Raw genomic sequence first — 12,007 nt, 5'->3', positions numbered from 1 at the left:
GCGGTGGTTTACAACACCAACTGTCTGCCATCTATAATCCAGTTTGTAGATGTAGAGGTCTGGGCATTCCTCGCTGCACTGTACAGCATACACCACATTGTTAAGTTTGTGTTTTGGAGTTTTGTCTTTCGGGTGAACCAGTTTTTGTCTGAGCGTGTTGCTGGGTCTGAAATGCACCGGGATGTCATGCTTGGAGAAAACCCTCCTGAGTTTTTCTGATACACCGGCTACATAGGGGATGACGATGTTGTTGCGTCTGTCCTCCCTCGCTGGTGTCTGGTCTTCTTTTCTGTGCCTCTTTGCTGACTTTAAGAACGCCCATTTAGGATAGCCGCACGTTTTGAGTGCTTCCTTTAGATGTGGGTGTTCCTTCTTTTTCCCTTCAGGCTTAGAGGGAACATGTTCAGCCTGGTGGTGTAGGGTCCTGATTACTCTAAGTTTGTGTTCCAGAAGGTGATGGGAGTCAAAGAGGAAGTACTGGTCCGTGTGTGTGGGCTTCCGGTAAACTTCGATGTTGAGGTTGCCCTTCTCTTCAATGTGCACAGCGCAGTCCAGGAAAGGCAAACAGTTATCCTTTGTGTCTTCCCTGGTGAACTTGATGTTTTTATCCACAGCGTTAATGTGCGCAGTGAAGGATTCCACTTCACTCCAGTGCATTTCAGACCCAGCAACACACTCTGACAGAAACTGGTTCATCCCAAAGACAAAACTCCAAAACACAAACTTAACAATGTGGTGTATGCTGTACAGTGCAGCGAGGAATGCCCAGACCTCTACATTGGAGAGACCAAACAGCCACTTCACAAGCGCATGGCACAACACAGAAGAGCCACCTCCACAGGACAAGACTCAGCAGTCCATCTGCATCTTAAGGATAAAGGACACTCTTTCGAGGATGCCAATGTTCACATTTTGGACAGAGAGGACAGATGGTTTGAAAGAGGAGTGAAAGAAGCCATCTATGTCCACTGTGAGCGACCATCTTTGAACAGAGGCGGGGGTTTACGACACCAACTCTCCGCCATCTATAATCCAGTTTTGAGATCCCTTCCCAGACGCCTTAACGCCCACTCACATCCTGGGCCATCTGACCTCAGGAAATCACATGATAGGGTGGGGCCAGGTTTCACAATGAGCTCACCGAAACCCTGGCTGATTGTGACCCACACCCATTTTCACACCTCGGCTCATGTCAAAGTCAACTTTATTTGTCAATTCTGCCACATGTACAGGACATACAGAGAATAGAAATTTTGTTACTCTCAAACCCTAGATGAAATAGCAAATGAACATTTAAATATAAGAGAGTGATTAAAAAATGCAAATAAAATAAATTAAAAAGTAAAAATTTAAATAAATACAATACAATTTAACAAGAAAGCTATGCAATATACAATATACAATATTCAGGTAAGGGTGAATGATGTGATTAGGTAGAGGATCATCAGGGGTCCTTTGTCCCTCTGTGGGGGGAAACTCCCACGGGGTTTAAATCTGGGACTCTCCACCATTTGACCTTAGAACTGAAGAAGCTTCTCGGATGAGAGGTGAAACGTCTTCATGCAACTTAAACAAGTCCAGACGCTTTTCTTTCCAAGCTCCTTAGACAATGCTAGTGTATAGGTACTCAAAAGCTAAACATACATGTGCTAACATCCTGTCAAAAGGGAGTTCACATGATAATTGTGTTTTTCTCTGTACGTATTAGTGTAGTGTCTACCTTACAATAAGGAGCATCTTGATGAAATTGTTGTTGTGATTGGGAACTATATAAACAAAACTGAAACTGAAGTCTAAATCTGACTTCAGCTGTTGTCTTGTTTCTCCATCAGGGAGCTCGATGATGAAGTTAAAGCAGATATTCCAGCAGAGGTGAGAAGAAGTGACCCCATGTGACCACATCTGGCCATATTGTGCGAAAGGAGGTGGGGAAAAAAGCGTGTAGTGAACACATCTGTTTTTTGTGTTTCAGGTTCAGCTACATGAGAGTCAGATTGACCCAAGCTTCAAGAATCTCTTCAGGCAGCTGGCAGGAGCAGTAAGCACGCTCTCAAAACTTGTAGGAGATAGCAATAGTAGTCCAAGGCACCTGCGCAGTCACATTTAATATAACGCACATCTGTTTGTGCCCACAGGACATGGAGATCAGTGTCACAGAGCTGCAAACCATATTAAACAGGATCATCAGCAAACGTAAAGCACTGCCATTATGAAATGTTTCTAACATAGTTTAGACTTCAATATTTAAAACAGACGTGTATTCTTCCCTCTTTTCACTTCACTTCCTGCCGTCCACAGATAAAGACCTGAAGACAGATGGCTTCTCACAAGAAGCTTGTCGCAGCATGATTAACCTCATGGATGTATCCTTGATGTGAAGTTGAAATATCTGCTTCCTGTTTCTTTTGTTTCTGGATCTCGTCATGTTAATGTCTCTCTGACCACGAAATGTTCCTTAGCGTCTTCACTCAGACTGATGGCACTGGGAAGTTGGGCCTGACAGAGTTTCACGTACTCTGGGAAAAGATTAAACGATACCTGGTGAGAGTTAAATTGCATGACTGAGTTAACAGTGAATAGCTGGTGCACTGGTGTTTCCATTTTGTTATTTGATTCAAACTGGTGGTCTCTTGTCCCCCCCTCCCCGTATCTAGACTGTATTCAGGCAGTTTGACGTGGACAAATCGGGCACCATGAGCTCCTACGAGATGAGAATGGCTCTTGAATCTGCAGGTATTATTTTTTTTATATTAAAGTGCAAAAAAAAAAAAAATCACAAAAGCACTTTTAAGTCCCAGCAGTATATGCAGAAAGCATTTTTTCTGAGTTGTAGGTGGAGCACCTTCGCTGACATTTTTTCACATTGTTGTATGAGTTTTCTTGCTTTTGCTTCCTTCAGGTTTCAAGTTGACTAACCACCTGTTCCAGCTGATCATCCTGCGATACACAGAGGCAGACATGGCTGTCGACTTTGACAACTTTGTCACCTGTTTGGTCAGACTGGAGACAATGTTCAGTGAGTGACACTATTGCAGTTTTTCACTGGTTCACAAGGGACAGTCTAACTGCTTGTGCAACTTGATCCTGCTTTGCTGTAAAAAAAAAAAACCCAAACATACAGTGAATGGCTGCAAAGCTTAACAGAAGCTAAAATACTTCTGTTCTGAGTCAAATGATCTTTTTTGTTTCTCTTACTGCAGAAACCTTTAAGAACCTGGACACTGATGGAGACGGTCAGATATCTCTAAACTTCGTCCAGGTATAAATTCCCATCACAAATGCTGTTGTATAAACAAAAGCTTGAGCTTTTTTTTTATAAGGATTCATCCACATCTGTGCTGAAACAGCTTGTTTTTCTCCATTCACTCTCTGTGATTTATTAAGAGTTTTCATTCATTAATCCCAACACTCTCTTTGTTCTGCAGTGGATCACCCTGACCATGTTTGCCTAAAGATGAGTGGACTCCTCTGTAAATTTTGCACTGCAGCTCTTGGTCTGTTATGTGGTTTCAGAAGTGCCTTTTTCCCTTCAGTTCTTCCTCACCCTCTATGCTGCGCATTGCTGAGGTCCTCTGATGCTTAAAAACCTGTAAAATCTTGATTACAGTGCCTGTACTGAAAATGTGTCGCCTGTCTCGCCAACTGAAAGACGCCCGCTTCTCCACTTCGGTCAACTCTGTGATAAAACTGGCTACTCTGGGGTCTGAAAGAAAACACCTGATTAAATCTGAGGGTGTGGAGACATACTTGTATTTTTCTTTTCTTTTTTTAACTGGACCAGAACTTGTTAACGTACAAAATTTAGTTTACAAGCTAGCTTTACCTTTTCGTAAAGTTAACTGTGTAGGCTACATGCTAAAGCTAGCTTTATAGAAAGTTACTAAACACATGATGAAGTGCCAAAATTGTATGTCACTCAAAGCCCACAGAAACTTTACAGTGTATTTTACTAAGGTAACTATGACATGATACCAAAGCCAAAGTAGTGTTTATATGTTACATTACCAAGTGTAATGTCTTAAATGTGACATGGTCCAGGCCTACGTTGTTTTGCTAGCATTACACAATTTGAAACATTAAGCAGACATTAGGCTGATACAGCGTTACCCCGACCAGATTTTGTTTGTAGGGTTTCTTGCCATCAACTTTAAAAATTAAAATAAATTATGTGAAGTTATTTATTTGCTCAATTACATTGAAGAAGAATGTAATCTCACAATCAGCTAGCTGTTGTGTTTTTGGGGTTTCAATCACGTGTTGCCAACAGGGAAATTTCAGGATGCCCTTCACTGGACAAACTTACGCAACATCACAGTCATAAGATGGTTGAAGGGTGCTTTTAAAAATTTTCATTGTCTGTCTTTATAAATGCTGATAACGATAGACTGGCAAGTAGTTGTTATCAGTCGATAATATTGGCCCACATATAAATTGGTTGGGTTTTTAATAATTCTGATATAGTATGAATGTGGTTATTAATACATTAGCCAGACTTCCATCTTTAGTATAGCTTGTTTGTTATTTTCTAATCACTTCACTCTAACTTAATAACGTTATAATTAAATATTTACCACCTAATCTTCAGGGGTTTTTCCGCCCCTTTGACGTGAGAGAGGTTTGACTCCATTTGTGTTTGAGCTTTGTTGCATGTTGGGGTTTCGGTAGCATCCATAAATACCTCTGTGGCCAAATTCAAATGGCGACTGCTTAAATCAGCTGCTTACATTTGAAGACAATCTTTAGAAAACCCAGTGCTGGATGCAGTCGAAGTGGAGAGTTGCTTAGTGTGCTGGCTGGCATAGATGACTGTGCATTATAAATCTATTAGTAGTTTGTACTGTAGCATCACTGCTGGCCTCTTACATCCTGTGCCAAACTTTGCTTTCACCTCAGCATAAAGGGCCCGTTCAGATTTTGCAGAGACAATGGTGAGGTGCTGGATCATTGTGAATGTTTTCTTCTAATATATACAAGCTTATCTTTATGCATGGCTCTGTTTTTGTTTTCTTGTTTTATAAAGTATGAAATAAACTGGACTTTAAAGTGGTAATAAAAAGGGATGTGTCAACGCTGTTTGAGTCTTCCCTTTTGAAGGGAGCAATATGTCAAAGTTTCGGGTAAGGGTAAACGGGGATGGGTGGATATGTTTGTATGCATGCTGTGTGAAATGTGATATATTGTATGACTGTCTCATTTCTGTCCCGTCAGGAAAGCAAGAGTTTTATCCAAGGTATTTCAGAGTTACACGATGCTGTCTGGAGCATCTACATGTAATGTGCCACAGTTTTTAAATGACAGTTTCTTTTGTTCTGCCAAAAACTTACAAATTTTTGCCTTTTTTTATTTTTAAGCACTTTTCTTTGAGAAGTACTGCCAAACCCTCACGTTTTTAAGATACTCTGACATTCTTGTCTTCTTTAATGTTAAGTGATGTTTGTGTAAAACTGTGTAATGTTTACAGTAATAACTTTTTTTGGGTCCCTTTGTGAACCAAACCCTTCATTATGCAATGCGCTGGTTTACTGTGTAGCTTTCTCTATATCACTTCTTCTATATAAACTTGGGAAATAAACATGGAGAGGTTTTGAGTTAATGTCTAAGTTTTATTGGTCTTGCACAGTCCACAGAAAAAAAAAGGCTGCAAATAAAACTGTGGAAATGGGTGTGATCATGATAGGGGGGAAATACACAAACTTGATATAGTAATAAATAGTACATTTAACAATAACATCCCACAAAAACAGGTACACTCAAATACATTACATACAATATAAGTTCAGTTAATGTACACATCTTTACAACCTTATAAAATTAAGACTTTTACAGCAGATTTTGGCTCTTTTTAAGTTAAATTGCAGACATTTACAAAGGGGATTCTATATTGTAAGATAAGGGAAAAAAATAACACTTTGTTTAAAATTATATAAAAAGAACTGAACAACTTTCTTCTGGAGCTGCTCAGCAGGGGAATGTGTAACCTTTTGTGCGCAGTGACATGAAATACGAGAACAGTTGAGTACGTTTTCAAAGATTCTGTGTCTGTGTGTCCAAGTGAGATTCTTCAGGTAACTATAATGCTTTCACCATTTGACCTCAGGCTAAAATCAGCTCAACTGAGTGGGATTTTCTTCAATGTAGAACATGACCACATAAAATATCCCAGAGGCCTAAACACGGCTGTTAGTCTCTTAGGCCGTCGTTGTTGTGCACAATTTTGGTCACCATGGTGGAAACGAGCCTCTCCAGCTGCGCCGCCCGCTGCCTGCCCACCTGGAGGACCTCCTCGTGATTGGCCCTCTCTTCGCTGTCGTAGTTCATCACAACCTGGTTGGTGATCAGGGAGAGGGCGAAGACGCGCATGCCACAGTGCCGAGCGACGATCACCTCATGGGCTGTGCTCATGCCTGGAGAGGAAAAGATCGAGACAAATATAAACAACTCTAATAGAAAGAATAGAGTAGCCATAAACCAGCCAGTACACACAAGAAAGGATGTAAAAATGCAAATAACACAAAAGAGATGTTTTCCTTGTTTCTAATTGGCTTGGGAACTATGTCCTGTAATGTTGAGAAGCCTGGGATTTATAGTGTTATCAAAAGAAGAACTGCAGATCTAATACTGCTGAAACCAACTTCGCTTAAGCTAATTTAGAGGCTTCTAATAAGTTTTACTGCTTTAATTTCATGAGAAGTCTCAGTATGCATGCATACAAAGAAGACTCACTTTAGGAAACTTAAATTTATGTTTTTCACGTGTTTTTGCTCCTCAAAGGTAAAGCTTCAAGTTGAGGTTTGGGCAGCCCGGGGCAAATCACACGTTTTCAAAGTCACTGCAGCAAAAGGACTTCAAGCATTTCTACTGAACTGTCATTTCTTGGAATAAAATTAAAAACAGCATGATGGCATTTGATACAGTGCTCTTTTGATAAACTCCACGTGCTTTGTGGGCATCAACTTGATGATTAGGTTAATATCAGACAGGACGCTGTGGCTGGTTTTTGTGGTACCACGTGGTTTGAATTGATCAAGTCCTGTTATCGCCATCAGCTGATAAATCTAATTGATAGTCCTTGTTATTGTGCTATTCTTAGTTAGTGTATTGTCTGTCTCTGTTAATGTTTGTTTATAATGGAGCACTGTAACGAAAAATAATTTCCCCTAGGGATCAATAAAGTATTCTGATTCTGATTGACACGTCTTAAAAATCCAGATGTGTAGATTCTGATCTGATTAAAGTTTTGGGACTTTACATTCATTCGTTACATTTACTCAGATCAACAAAACAATCAGCTCACCGACAGCATCAGCGCCAAGTCTATGCAGCATGCGACCCTCTGCGATTGTCTCAAATGTTGGCCCGCCCAGCACACAGTACACTCCCTCCTTTAGGAAATCTCCATAGCCCAGATCCTGTCCCACGTCCATGGCCAGCTGCTGCAGCTCTCTGTCGTATGCATCGGACATGCATTGGAAACGTACGCCAAACCTGACAGACGAAGGAAGACAGGAAGAAGATTAGGTTAAGCTTATAGGAGGTTTAAATGTCTGCTTTTTATGGCTGTACGAGAACACGTCTCACCGCTCATCGTTGGGTCCATTCAGAGGATTGATGCCAGCAAAGCTGGGCAGGTTGAGGTGGTCTTTGATGATCATGATGTCTCCCATTTTAAAGTCATGGTTGAGGCCTCCAGCTGCATTGGTCAGCATCACCGTCTCAACACCGAGCATCTTGAAGATGCGCATAGGCAATGTAATCTGGAAAAAAGAACATCACAGAATATAAATGAATAATATTTTGGGGGGATCTTGCTGAAAATTACGGGATATTTTTTTTGCAAACACACACATACCTTCTGTATTGAGTAGCCCTCATACAGGTGGAAACGTCCCTGCATGCAAACGCACGGCCTTCCTTTTAAGTGTCCAAACACCAGCTTCCCGGCATGTCCGTGCACTGTGGGAATTCAAAAATATAACAGTGAACATCAGCAGGAGCTGCTCAGCTGATGTGGAGTCACCATGGTAAAGTGTCGGTGTAGTAGGTGTAGCTCACCTGTGCTCTGCGGAAAGTTGGGGATGTCTTTGTAGTTGAAGGCCACCTGGTCCTTTAACAGGTCAGCGAGCCCTCCGAGCCCTGAGCCGCACACAATGCCCACAGTGGGTCGGGTGTCTGTCTGGGCGAGCAGCCAATCAGCAGTGGCCTTGCATTCCTCGTAGCTGTAGCTGGATGACATTAACAAAAGGGCAGAGGTCAGGCAGATCACCGTGACAGTCCAGCACACATGAACACGCTAATTTTATGGCTTGATATGATGCAGAAGCACATTTTTATGAATTTGGTTCACACAGGAAGATCGAAAGTAACCATGGTGACCAAAAATGTGACCTTCACTTCACAAGTCCAATATCAATTTTATTGACTGATTTTTACAACATTAGAACATTTCAAACTCTTTACTTCCACTCAATTGTGAAACGCGCTTCATTATGTAATTAGACGCGTCACTCCTCTTGGAATGAATCATTTCTCGACACTCCACCGCGAACAAGAGCGCATGCGCATATTATTTTTTGCATCCCCTCAGTCCAGTCTATTTTTTCACGCTATCCAAAGCCGGCCGTGAAAGAGCCACGTGCTGAGCAACACTGAACGAGAAAAAGTAATTAAAATATTAGAAATCTACTCACCAGCTGTTTTCCTCTGGAAACATTTCGGAAGATAAATGAAGCGTCTGAGAATGTAGGTGTAAATACAGACTTAAAGTTTTAAGTCTGAAAATAAAAAAAGTTTTTAAGGCGTATAAAAATATCAAAAGAGAAGGTGGAAGAAGTCTTCTGTTGAGTTCTTCTTCTCTTTTAGAGTCCCGTGAAGTATTCAGCTCCTCTCTCTCACTTCTGTGGAAAGAGGGGCAGCTGCAGACTTTATCATAGGACCGGTGACTCCCCCCTCCCGCCCCCTCCTCTGCTGACGCATGTACCTGCTGCAGTTTCATTGGCTGAGCGGACACACCTTCAGACCGGTATGCCACAGAGAAATACACACCCACGGAACATCCTGTACTACAGGTGGAGCTGGATATAAGAGTTTTCACGACATTTCCCACTCCAGCCCACTCATAACTTTTCATGTTATGTTCACATAAACAATCTATGATGTTTCGAGATCCACTGATCCAAGTAATTCTATTTATAAGTTAAAGTATCCATTCAGTCTTTATCGATCTGTGTCTTTGTTACTCTCACCGATTAAAAACAAAAGATGTTGTGGTTTCGGACACACAGCGTGTTTTTGAACATCACGTGTTTGTGGTCCACTTGTTCTCGTCATCAGTCTGCGAGTACTGTGTGTTATTGTGTGACGCAAGTTTTCAACCAATACATCCTACTGTCAACTGCAGTATGTGCAGTATGTAGTCATTTGTTTCTATAATGTTGGGCTTATAATATACATTTTCTCCTCTTTAGAAGGAAAATGTAAACTTTTACTTCTTTACAGACAATGACAGTAGCTACTTTAGTTATGTTGCATAGTGATTTCACACCATCGGCAATTTTAAAATGTGGTACAGTTATGGTCACAGATGTATGTATAAAGACATTTAGTTAGATTATATCCAACATTCAGATGATGTGAACATGATAATCTGACTAACATCAGTTTTATTGTCTAACTCAATTTTTTCCTCACAATCTACCAACAGAGACAAACAGACAACATGTACAGTACATTTATGTGTGCAGCGGTGCATAGATGTTGGAATAAATAAGAAATGGATAACTTGTTGCTATATATCTAGAATGAGGGCTCAACATTATATATAGTATATACAGCACAAGTATGTACAATGGTATGCAGACATATTTACAACAAAACAGTATAAAAAGCACACTTTGGTTCAGCAGCAGATATGCTGAATGTTTAGATAGAGACAATTTTTTTGTCTGATTTTTTTGTAAATGTATTACACTAATATTACTTTACTTCAAGTTGAGTCTTTTATTTTATAATAAATTCTATTATATTATAATTTATTTGCTTTGATGAAAAATCATGTGACCTGTGTTTGCTCTGAGTATCAGAAAATACCAAATAACTCTACAGCCTTGTTTAATAAATAAGTTTAGAAACAAAAAACAACTAGTTTCAATTCAGCGTTCTCTCTAACTGTGCATTGCTTAAAAATGGATTGCATCACCATTTATCATTATGCATTTATCACTAAAATGTTTTGGCACACGTACAAGTAGACAACACATCCTGTTTAGAGTGTGCCTGTATTGTAAATAAGAAAAGTTATTAAAAGCATGTCACTTGGACTGAATGTCCAGTAATCGATGTGGATCAACACAGTAAACCACGGTCAAAACAGGTCAATAGATTTGTTTCCAAACTGGGGCGATACAGATGTGATTATGTTGTAAAAGGAGATAACCAATGTCATGGTGGTGAAAGCTGAAAAGTAATTCTATTTATAAGTTAAAGTATGTAAAGTTGAACTCCATTGAACTATAATGTTAATGAGTAGGAGAACTCATTAACCAGCATGACCAGTCAACTTAGTATTTATTACTTACTTTAACATTCACACAGCATTTTTAAGCACATAACAACTAAATCTGGTTAATTTATTTAAAATTGTATGGGAGGCTTTGGCTCAGGTGGTAGAGCGGGTCCTCTACCAATCGGAAGACCGGTGGACTGATTCCTGACCCCTCCAGACTTCTTGCTAATGTATCCTTGGGCATAATCCGTGTGTGTGTGAATATTAGCACTTGTTGTTCCAGTGTGTGTGATTGGAGATATGAAACTTGCAGTTGAAAGTGCTTTGAGGGTTTGACTGAGTAGAAGGATGATACGTAACAACCAGTCCATTTCTAGTTATCATCAATATTATCATTATTATTATTATTTAAGCTTCTTTTAGAGTAAATCTGACTAGTTTCGAGATCTTTTTAGAAATTAATGAGCGAGTCATGAAAGAAGATGTGTCAGTTTTTCACTGATGTAGCACTGGTGCTAGTGCCAAGCTTGATGTTTTAGGCAGGACAACAATGATTATAAATACCCAGGGCAAAAGTTGGAACCACAAATGAAAAGGCTGGAGCTACTTTCACAACTTCACCAGTGATTGGAAGATCAGGCCTGTTCACTTGTTGTCGATTGTTTTTAGCTTCTTGCAAAAAAGAGTAAGGCTGGGCTTATTCAAGTTTCTTAAAAGAGGCCGTCTATGTCTGCTGTGAACGACTGTCTTCGAACAAAGAGGGTGGTCTATGACACCAATTGTCAGCCACCTATGATGCAGTATTGAGATCCTTTCTCAGACGCCTCAATCCCCACTCACACCTTTTGTTAGGTCACCTCAATAGATCACCCAACTAGGTGAAGCAAAACAGCGGTTTCACTCAAAACCTCTGATGGTAATGACCCACACCTTTTTCACACCTTGGCCCATGTGATGAGGCACATGATCAATAGTGGGTCAACAATCCTCTTCAGGGATAACTCCCTCTGGGTTTAAATTCCTGACACTCTCCACCATTTAGTTTTAGGACTGAAGAAGCCTCTTGGATGGGAGTTGAAATATCTTCACAAAACCTAGAGTCCAATGCTAAGGTATCTCTAATGCATAACTGAAGGGAGAGGAGAGATGGATGTCCATGAAGGATTTGTGTCAGTGCTGCACTAATGAGGTGAATTTAGATAATTCATCTATCAATTTCCCCCCACTTATCCAGTTCAAACTATGACTGGACTGGAGCCTAACAGGGCCAACACAGTGAGACAGATGGGGACCCATGCTTATATTCACACCCACAACCAGTTTAGAAACACCAGTTAGCCTAATGCATGTCTCTGGACTGTGGGAGGTCCTGGGTTTGAATACATCATCTGGCCATGGCCTTTCTGTGTGGAGTTTGCATGCTCTCTGCGTGGTTTCTGAATAAACAGTCATCTGCCTCTATGTGTTAACCCTGTCCAGAGTGTACCTGGCCTCTTGCTGTATGGG

At 40.5% G+C, this 12,007-nt stretch overlaps 2 protein-coding genes across 3 annotated transcripts in view; one reads left to right on the top strand and one right to left on the bottom strand.

The window, feature by feature from the left end:
* capn1 (calpain 1) overlaps window positions 1–5,537 on the top strand; it is a 31,773-nt gene extending 26,236 nt beyond the window's left edge. For both annotated transcript variants that reach the window (XM_085397676.1, XM_085397670.1), the window contains exons 14-22: window positions 1,833–1,872; window positions 1,973–2,038; window positions 2,136–2,193; window positions 2,299–2,363; window positions 2,473–2,541; window positions 2,655–2,733; window positions 2,900–3,016; window positions 3,201–3,259; window positions 3,426–5,537. In XM_085397676.1, coding sequence (XP_085253802.1) covers window positions 1,833–1,872; window positions 1,973–2,038; window positions 2,136–2,193; window positions 2,299–2,363; window positions 2,473–2,541; window positions 2,655–2,733; window positions 2,900–3,016; window positions 3,201–3,259; window positions 3,426–3,452 — 580 coding nt within the window. In that variant the 3' untranslated portion in view covers window positions 3,453–5,537. The remainder of the gene's footprint in view (window positions 1–1,832; window positions 1,873–1,972; window positions 2,039–2,135; window positions 2,194–2,298; window positions 2,364–2,472; window positions 2,542–2,654; window positions 2,734–2,899; window positions 3,017–3,200; window positions 3,260–3,425) is intronic.
* Window positions 5,538–5,599: 62 nt separating this feature from the next.
* pnp5a (purine nucleoside phosphorylase 5a) lies at window positions 5,600–8,897 on the bottom strand. The gene is made up of 6 exons (XM_085397687.1): window positions 8,688–8,897; window positions 8,053–8,222; window positions 7,850–7,953; window positions 7,579–7,754; window positions 7,295–7,485; window positions 5,600–6,404 (listed from the first exon to the last, which is right to left on the bottom strand). The coding sequence occupies exons 1-6, from the start codon at window positions 8,708–8,710 to the stop codon at window positions 6,181–6,183; spliced, it is 888 nt and encodes a 295-aa protein (XP_085253813.1). The 5' UTR covers window positions 8,711–8,897; the 3' UTR covers window positions 5,600–6,180.
* Between the last annotated feature and the right edge of the window lie 3,110 nt (window positions 8,898–12,007).

The sequence above is a fragment of the Rhamphochromis longiceps genome, linkage group LG3 (genome assembly GCF_057381845.1).
Source record: "Rhamphochromis longiceps isolate RC_006_pf linkage group LG3, R_longiceps_female_GT1.1, whole genome shotgun sequence".
In the NCBI taxonomy this organism is placed as follows: domain Eukaryota; kingdom Metazoa; phylum Chordata; class Actinopteri; order Cichliformes; family Cichlidae; genus Rhamphochromis; species Rhamphochromis longiceps.
The sequence above is the reverse complement of the archived record's forward strand: the minus strand, read 5'-3'. Positions and strand labels throughout refer to the sequence as shown.

Bases quoted from the DNA above. Each gene is read 5' to 3' on its own strand.
- pnp5a (XM_085397687.1), bottom strand. From the start codon at position 8,710: ATGTTTCCAGAGGAAAACAGCTG. The intron at 7,486-7,578 runs GTGAGACGTGTT...TTCGTCTGTCAG, and splicing joins AATGGACCCAACGATGAGCG to GTTTGGCGTACGTTTCCAAT. The intron at 6,405-7,294 runs GTGAGCTGATTG...TTTCCTCTCCAG, and splicing joins ACTTGGCGCTGATGCTGTCG to GCATGAGCACAGCCCATGAG.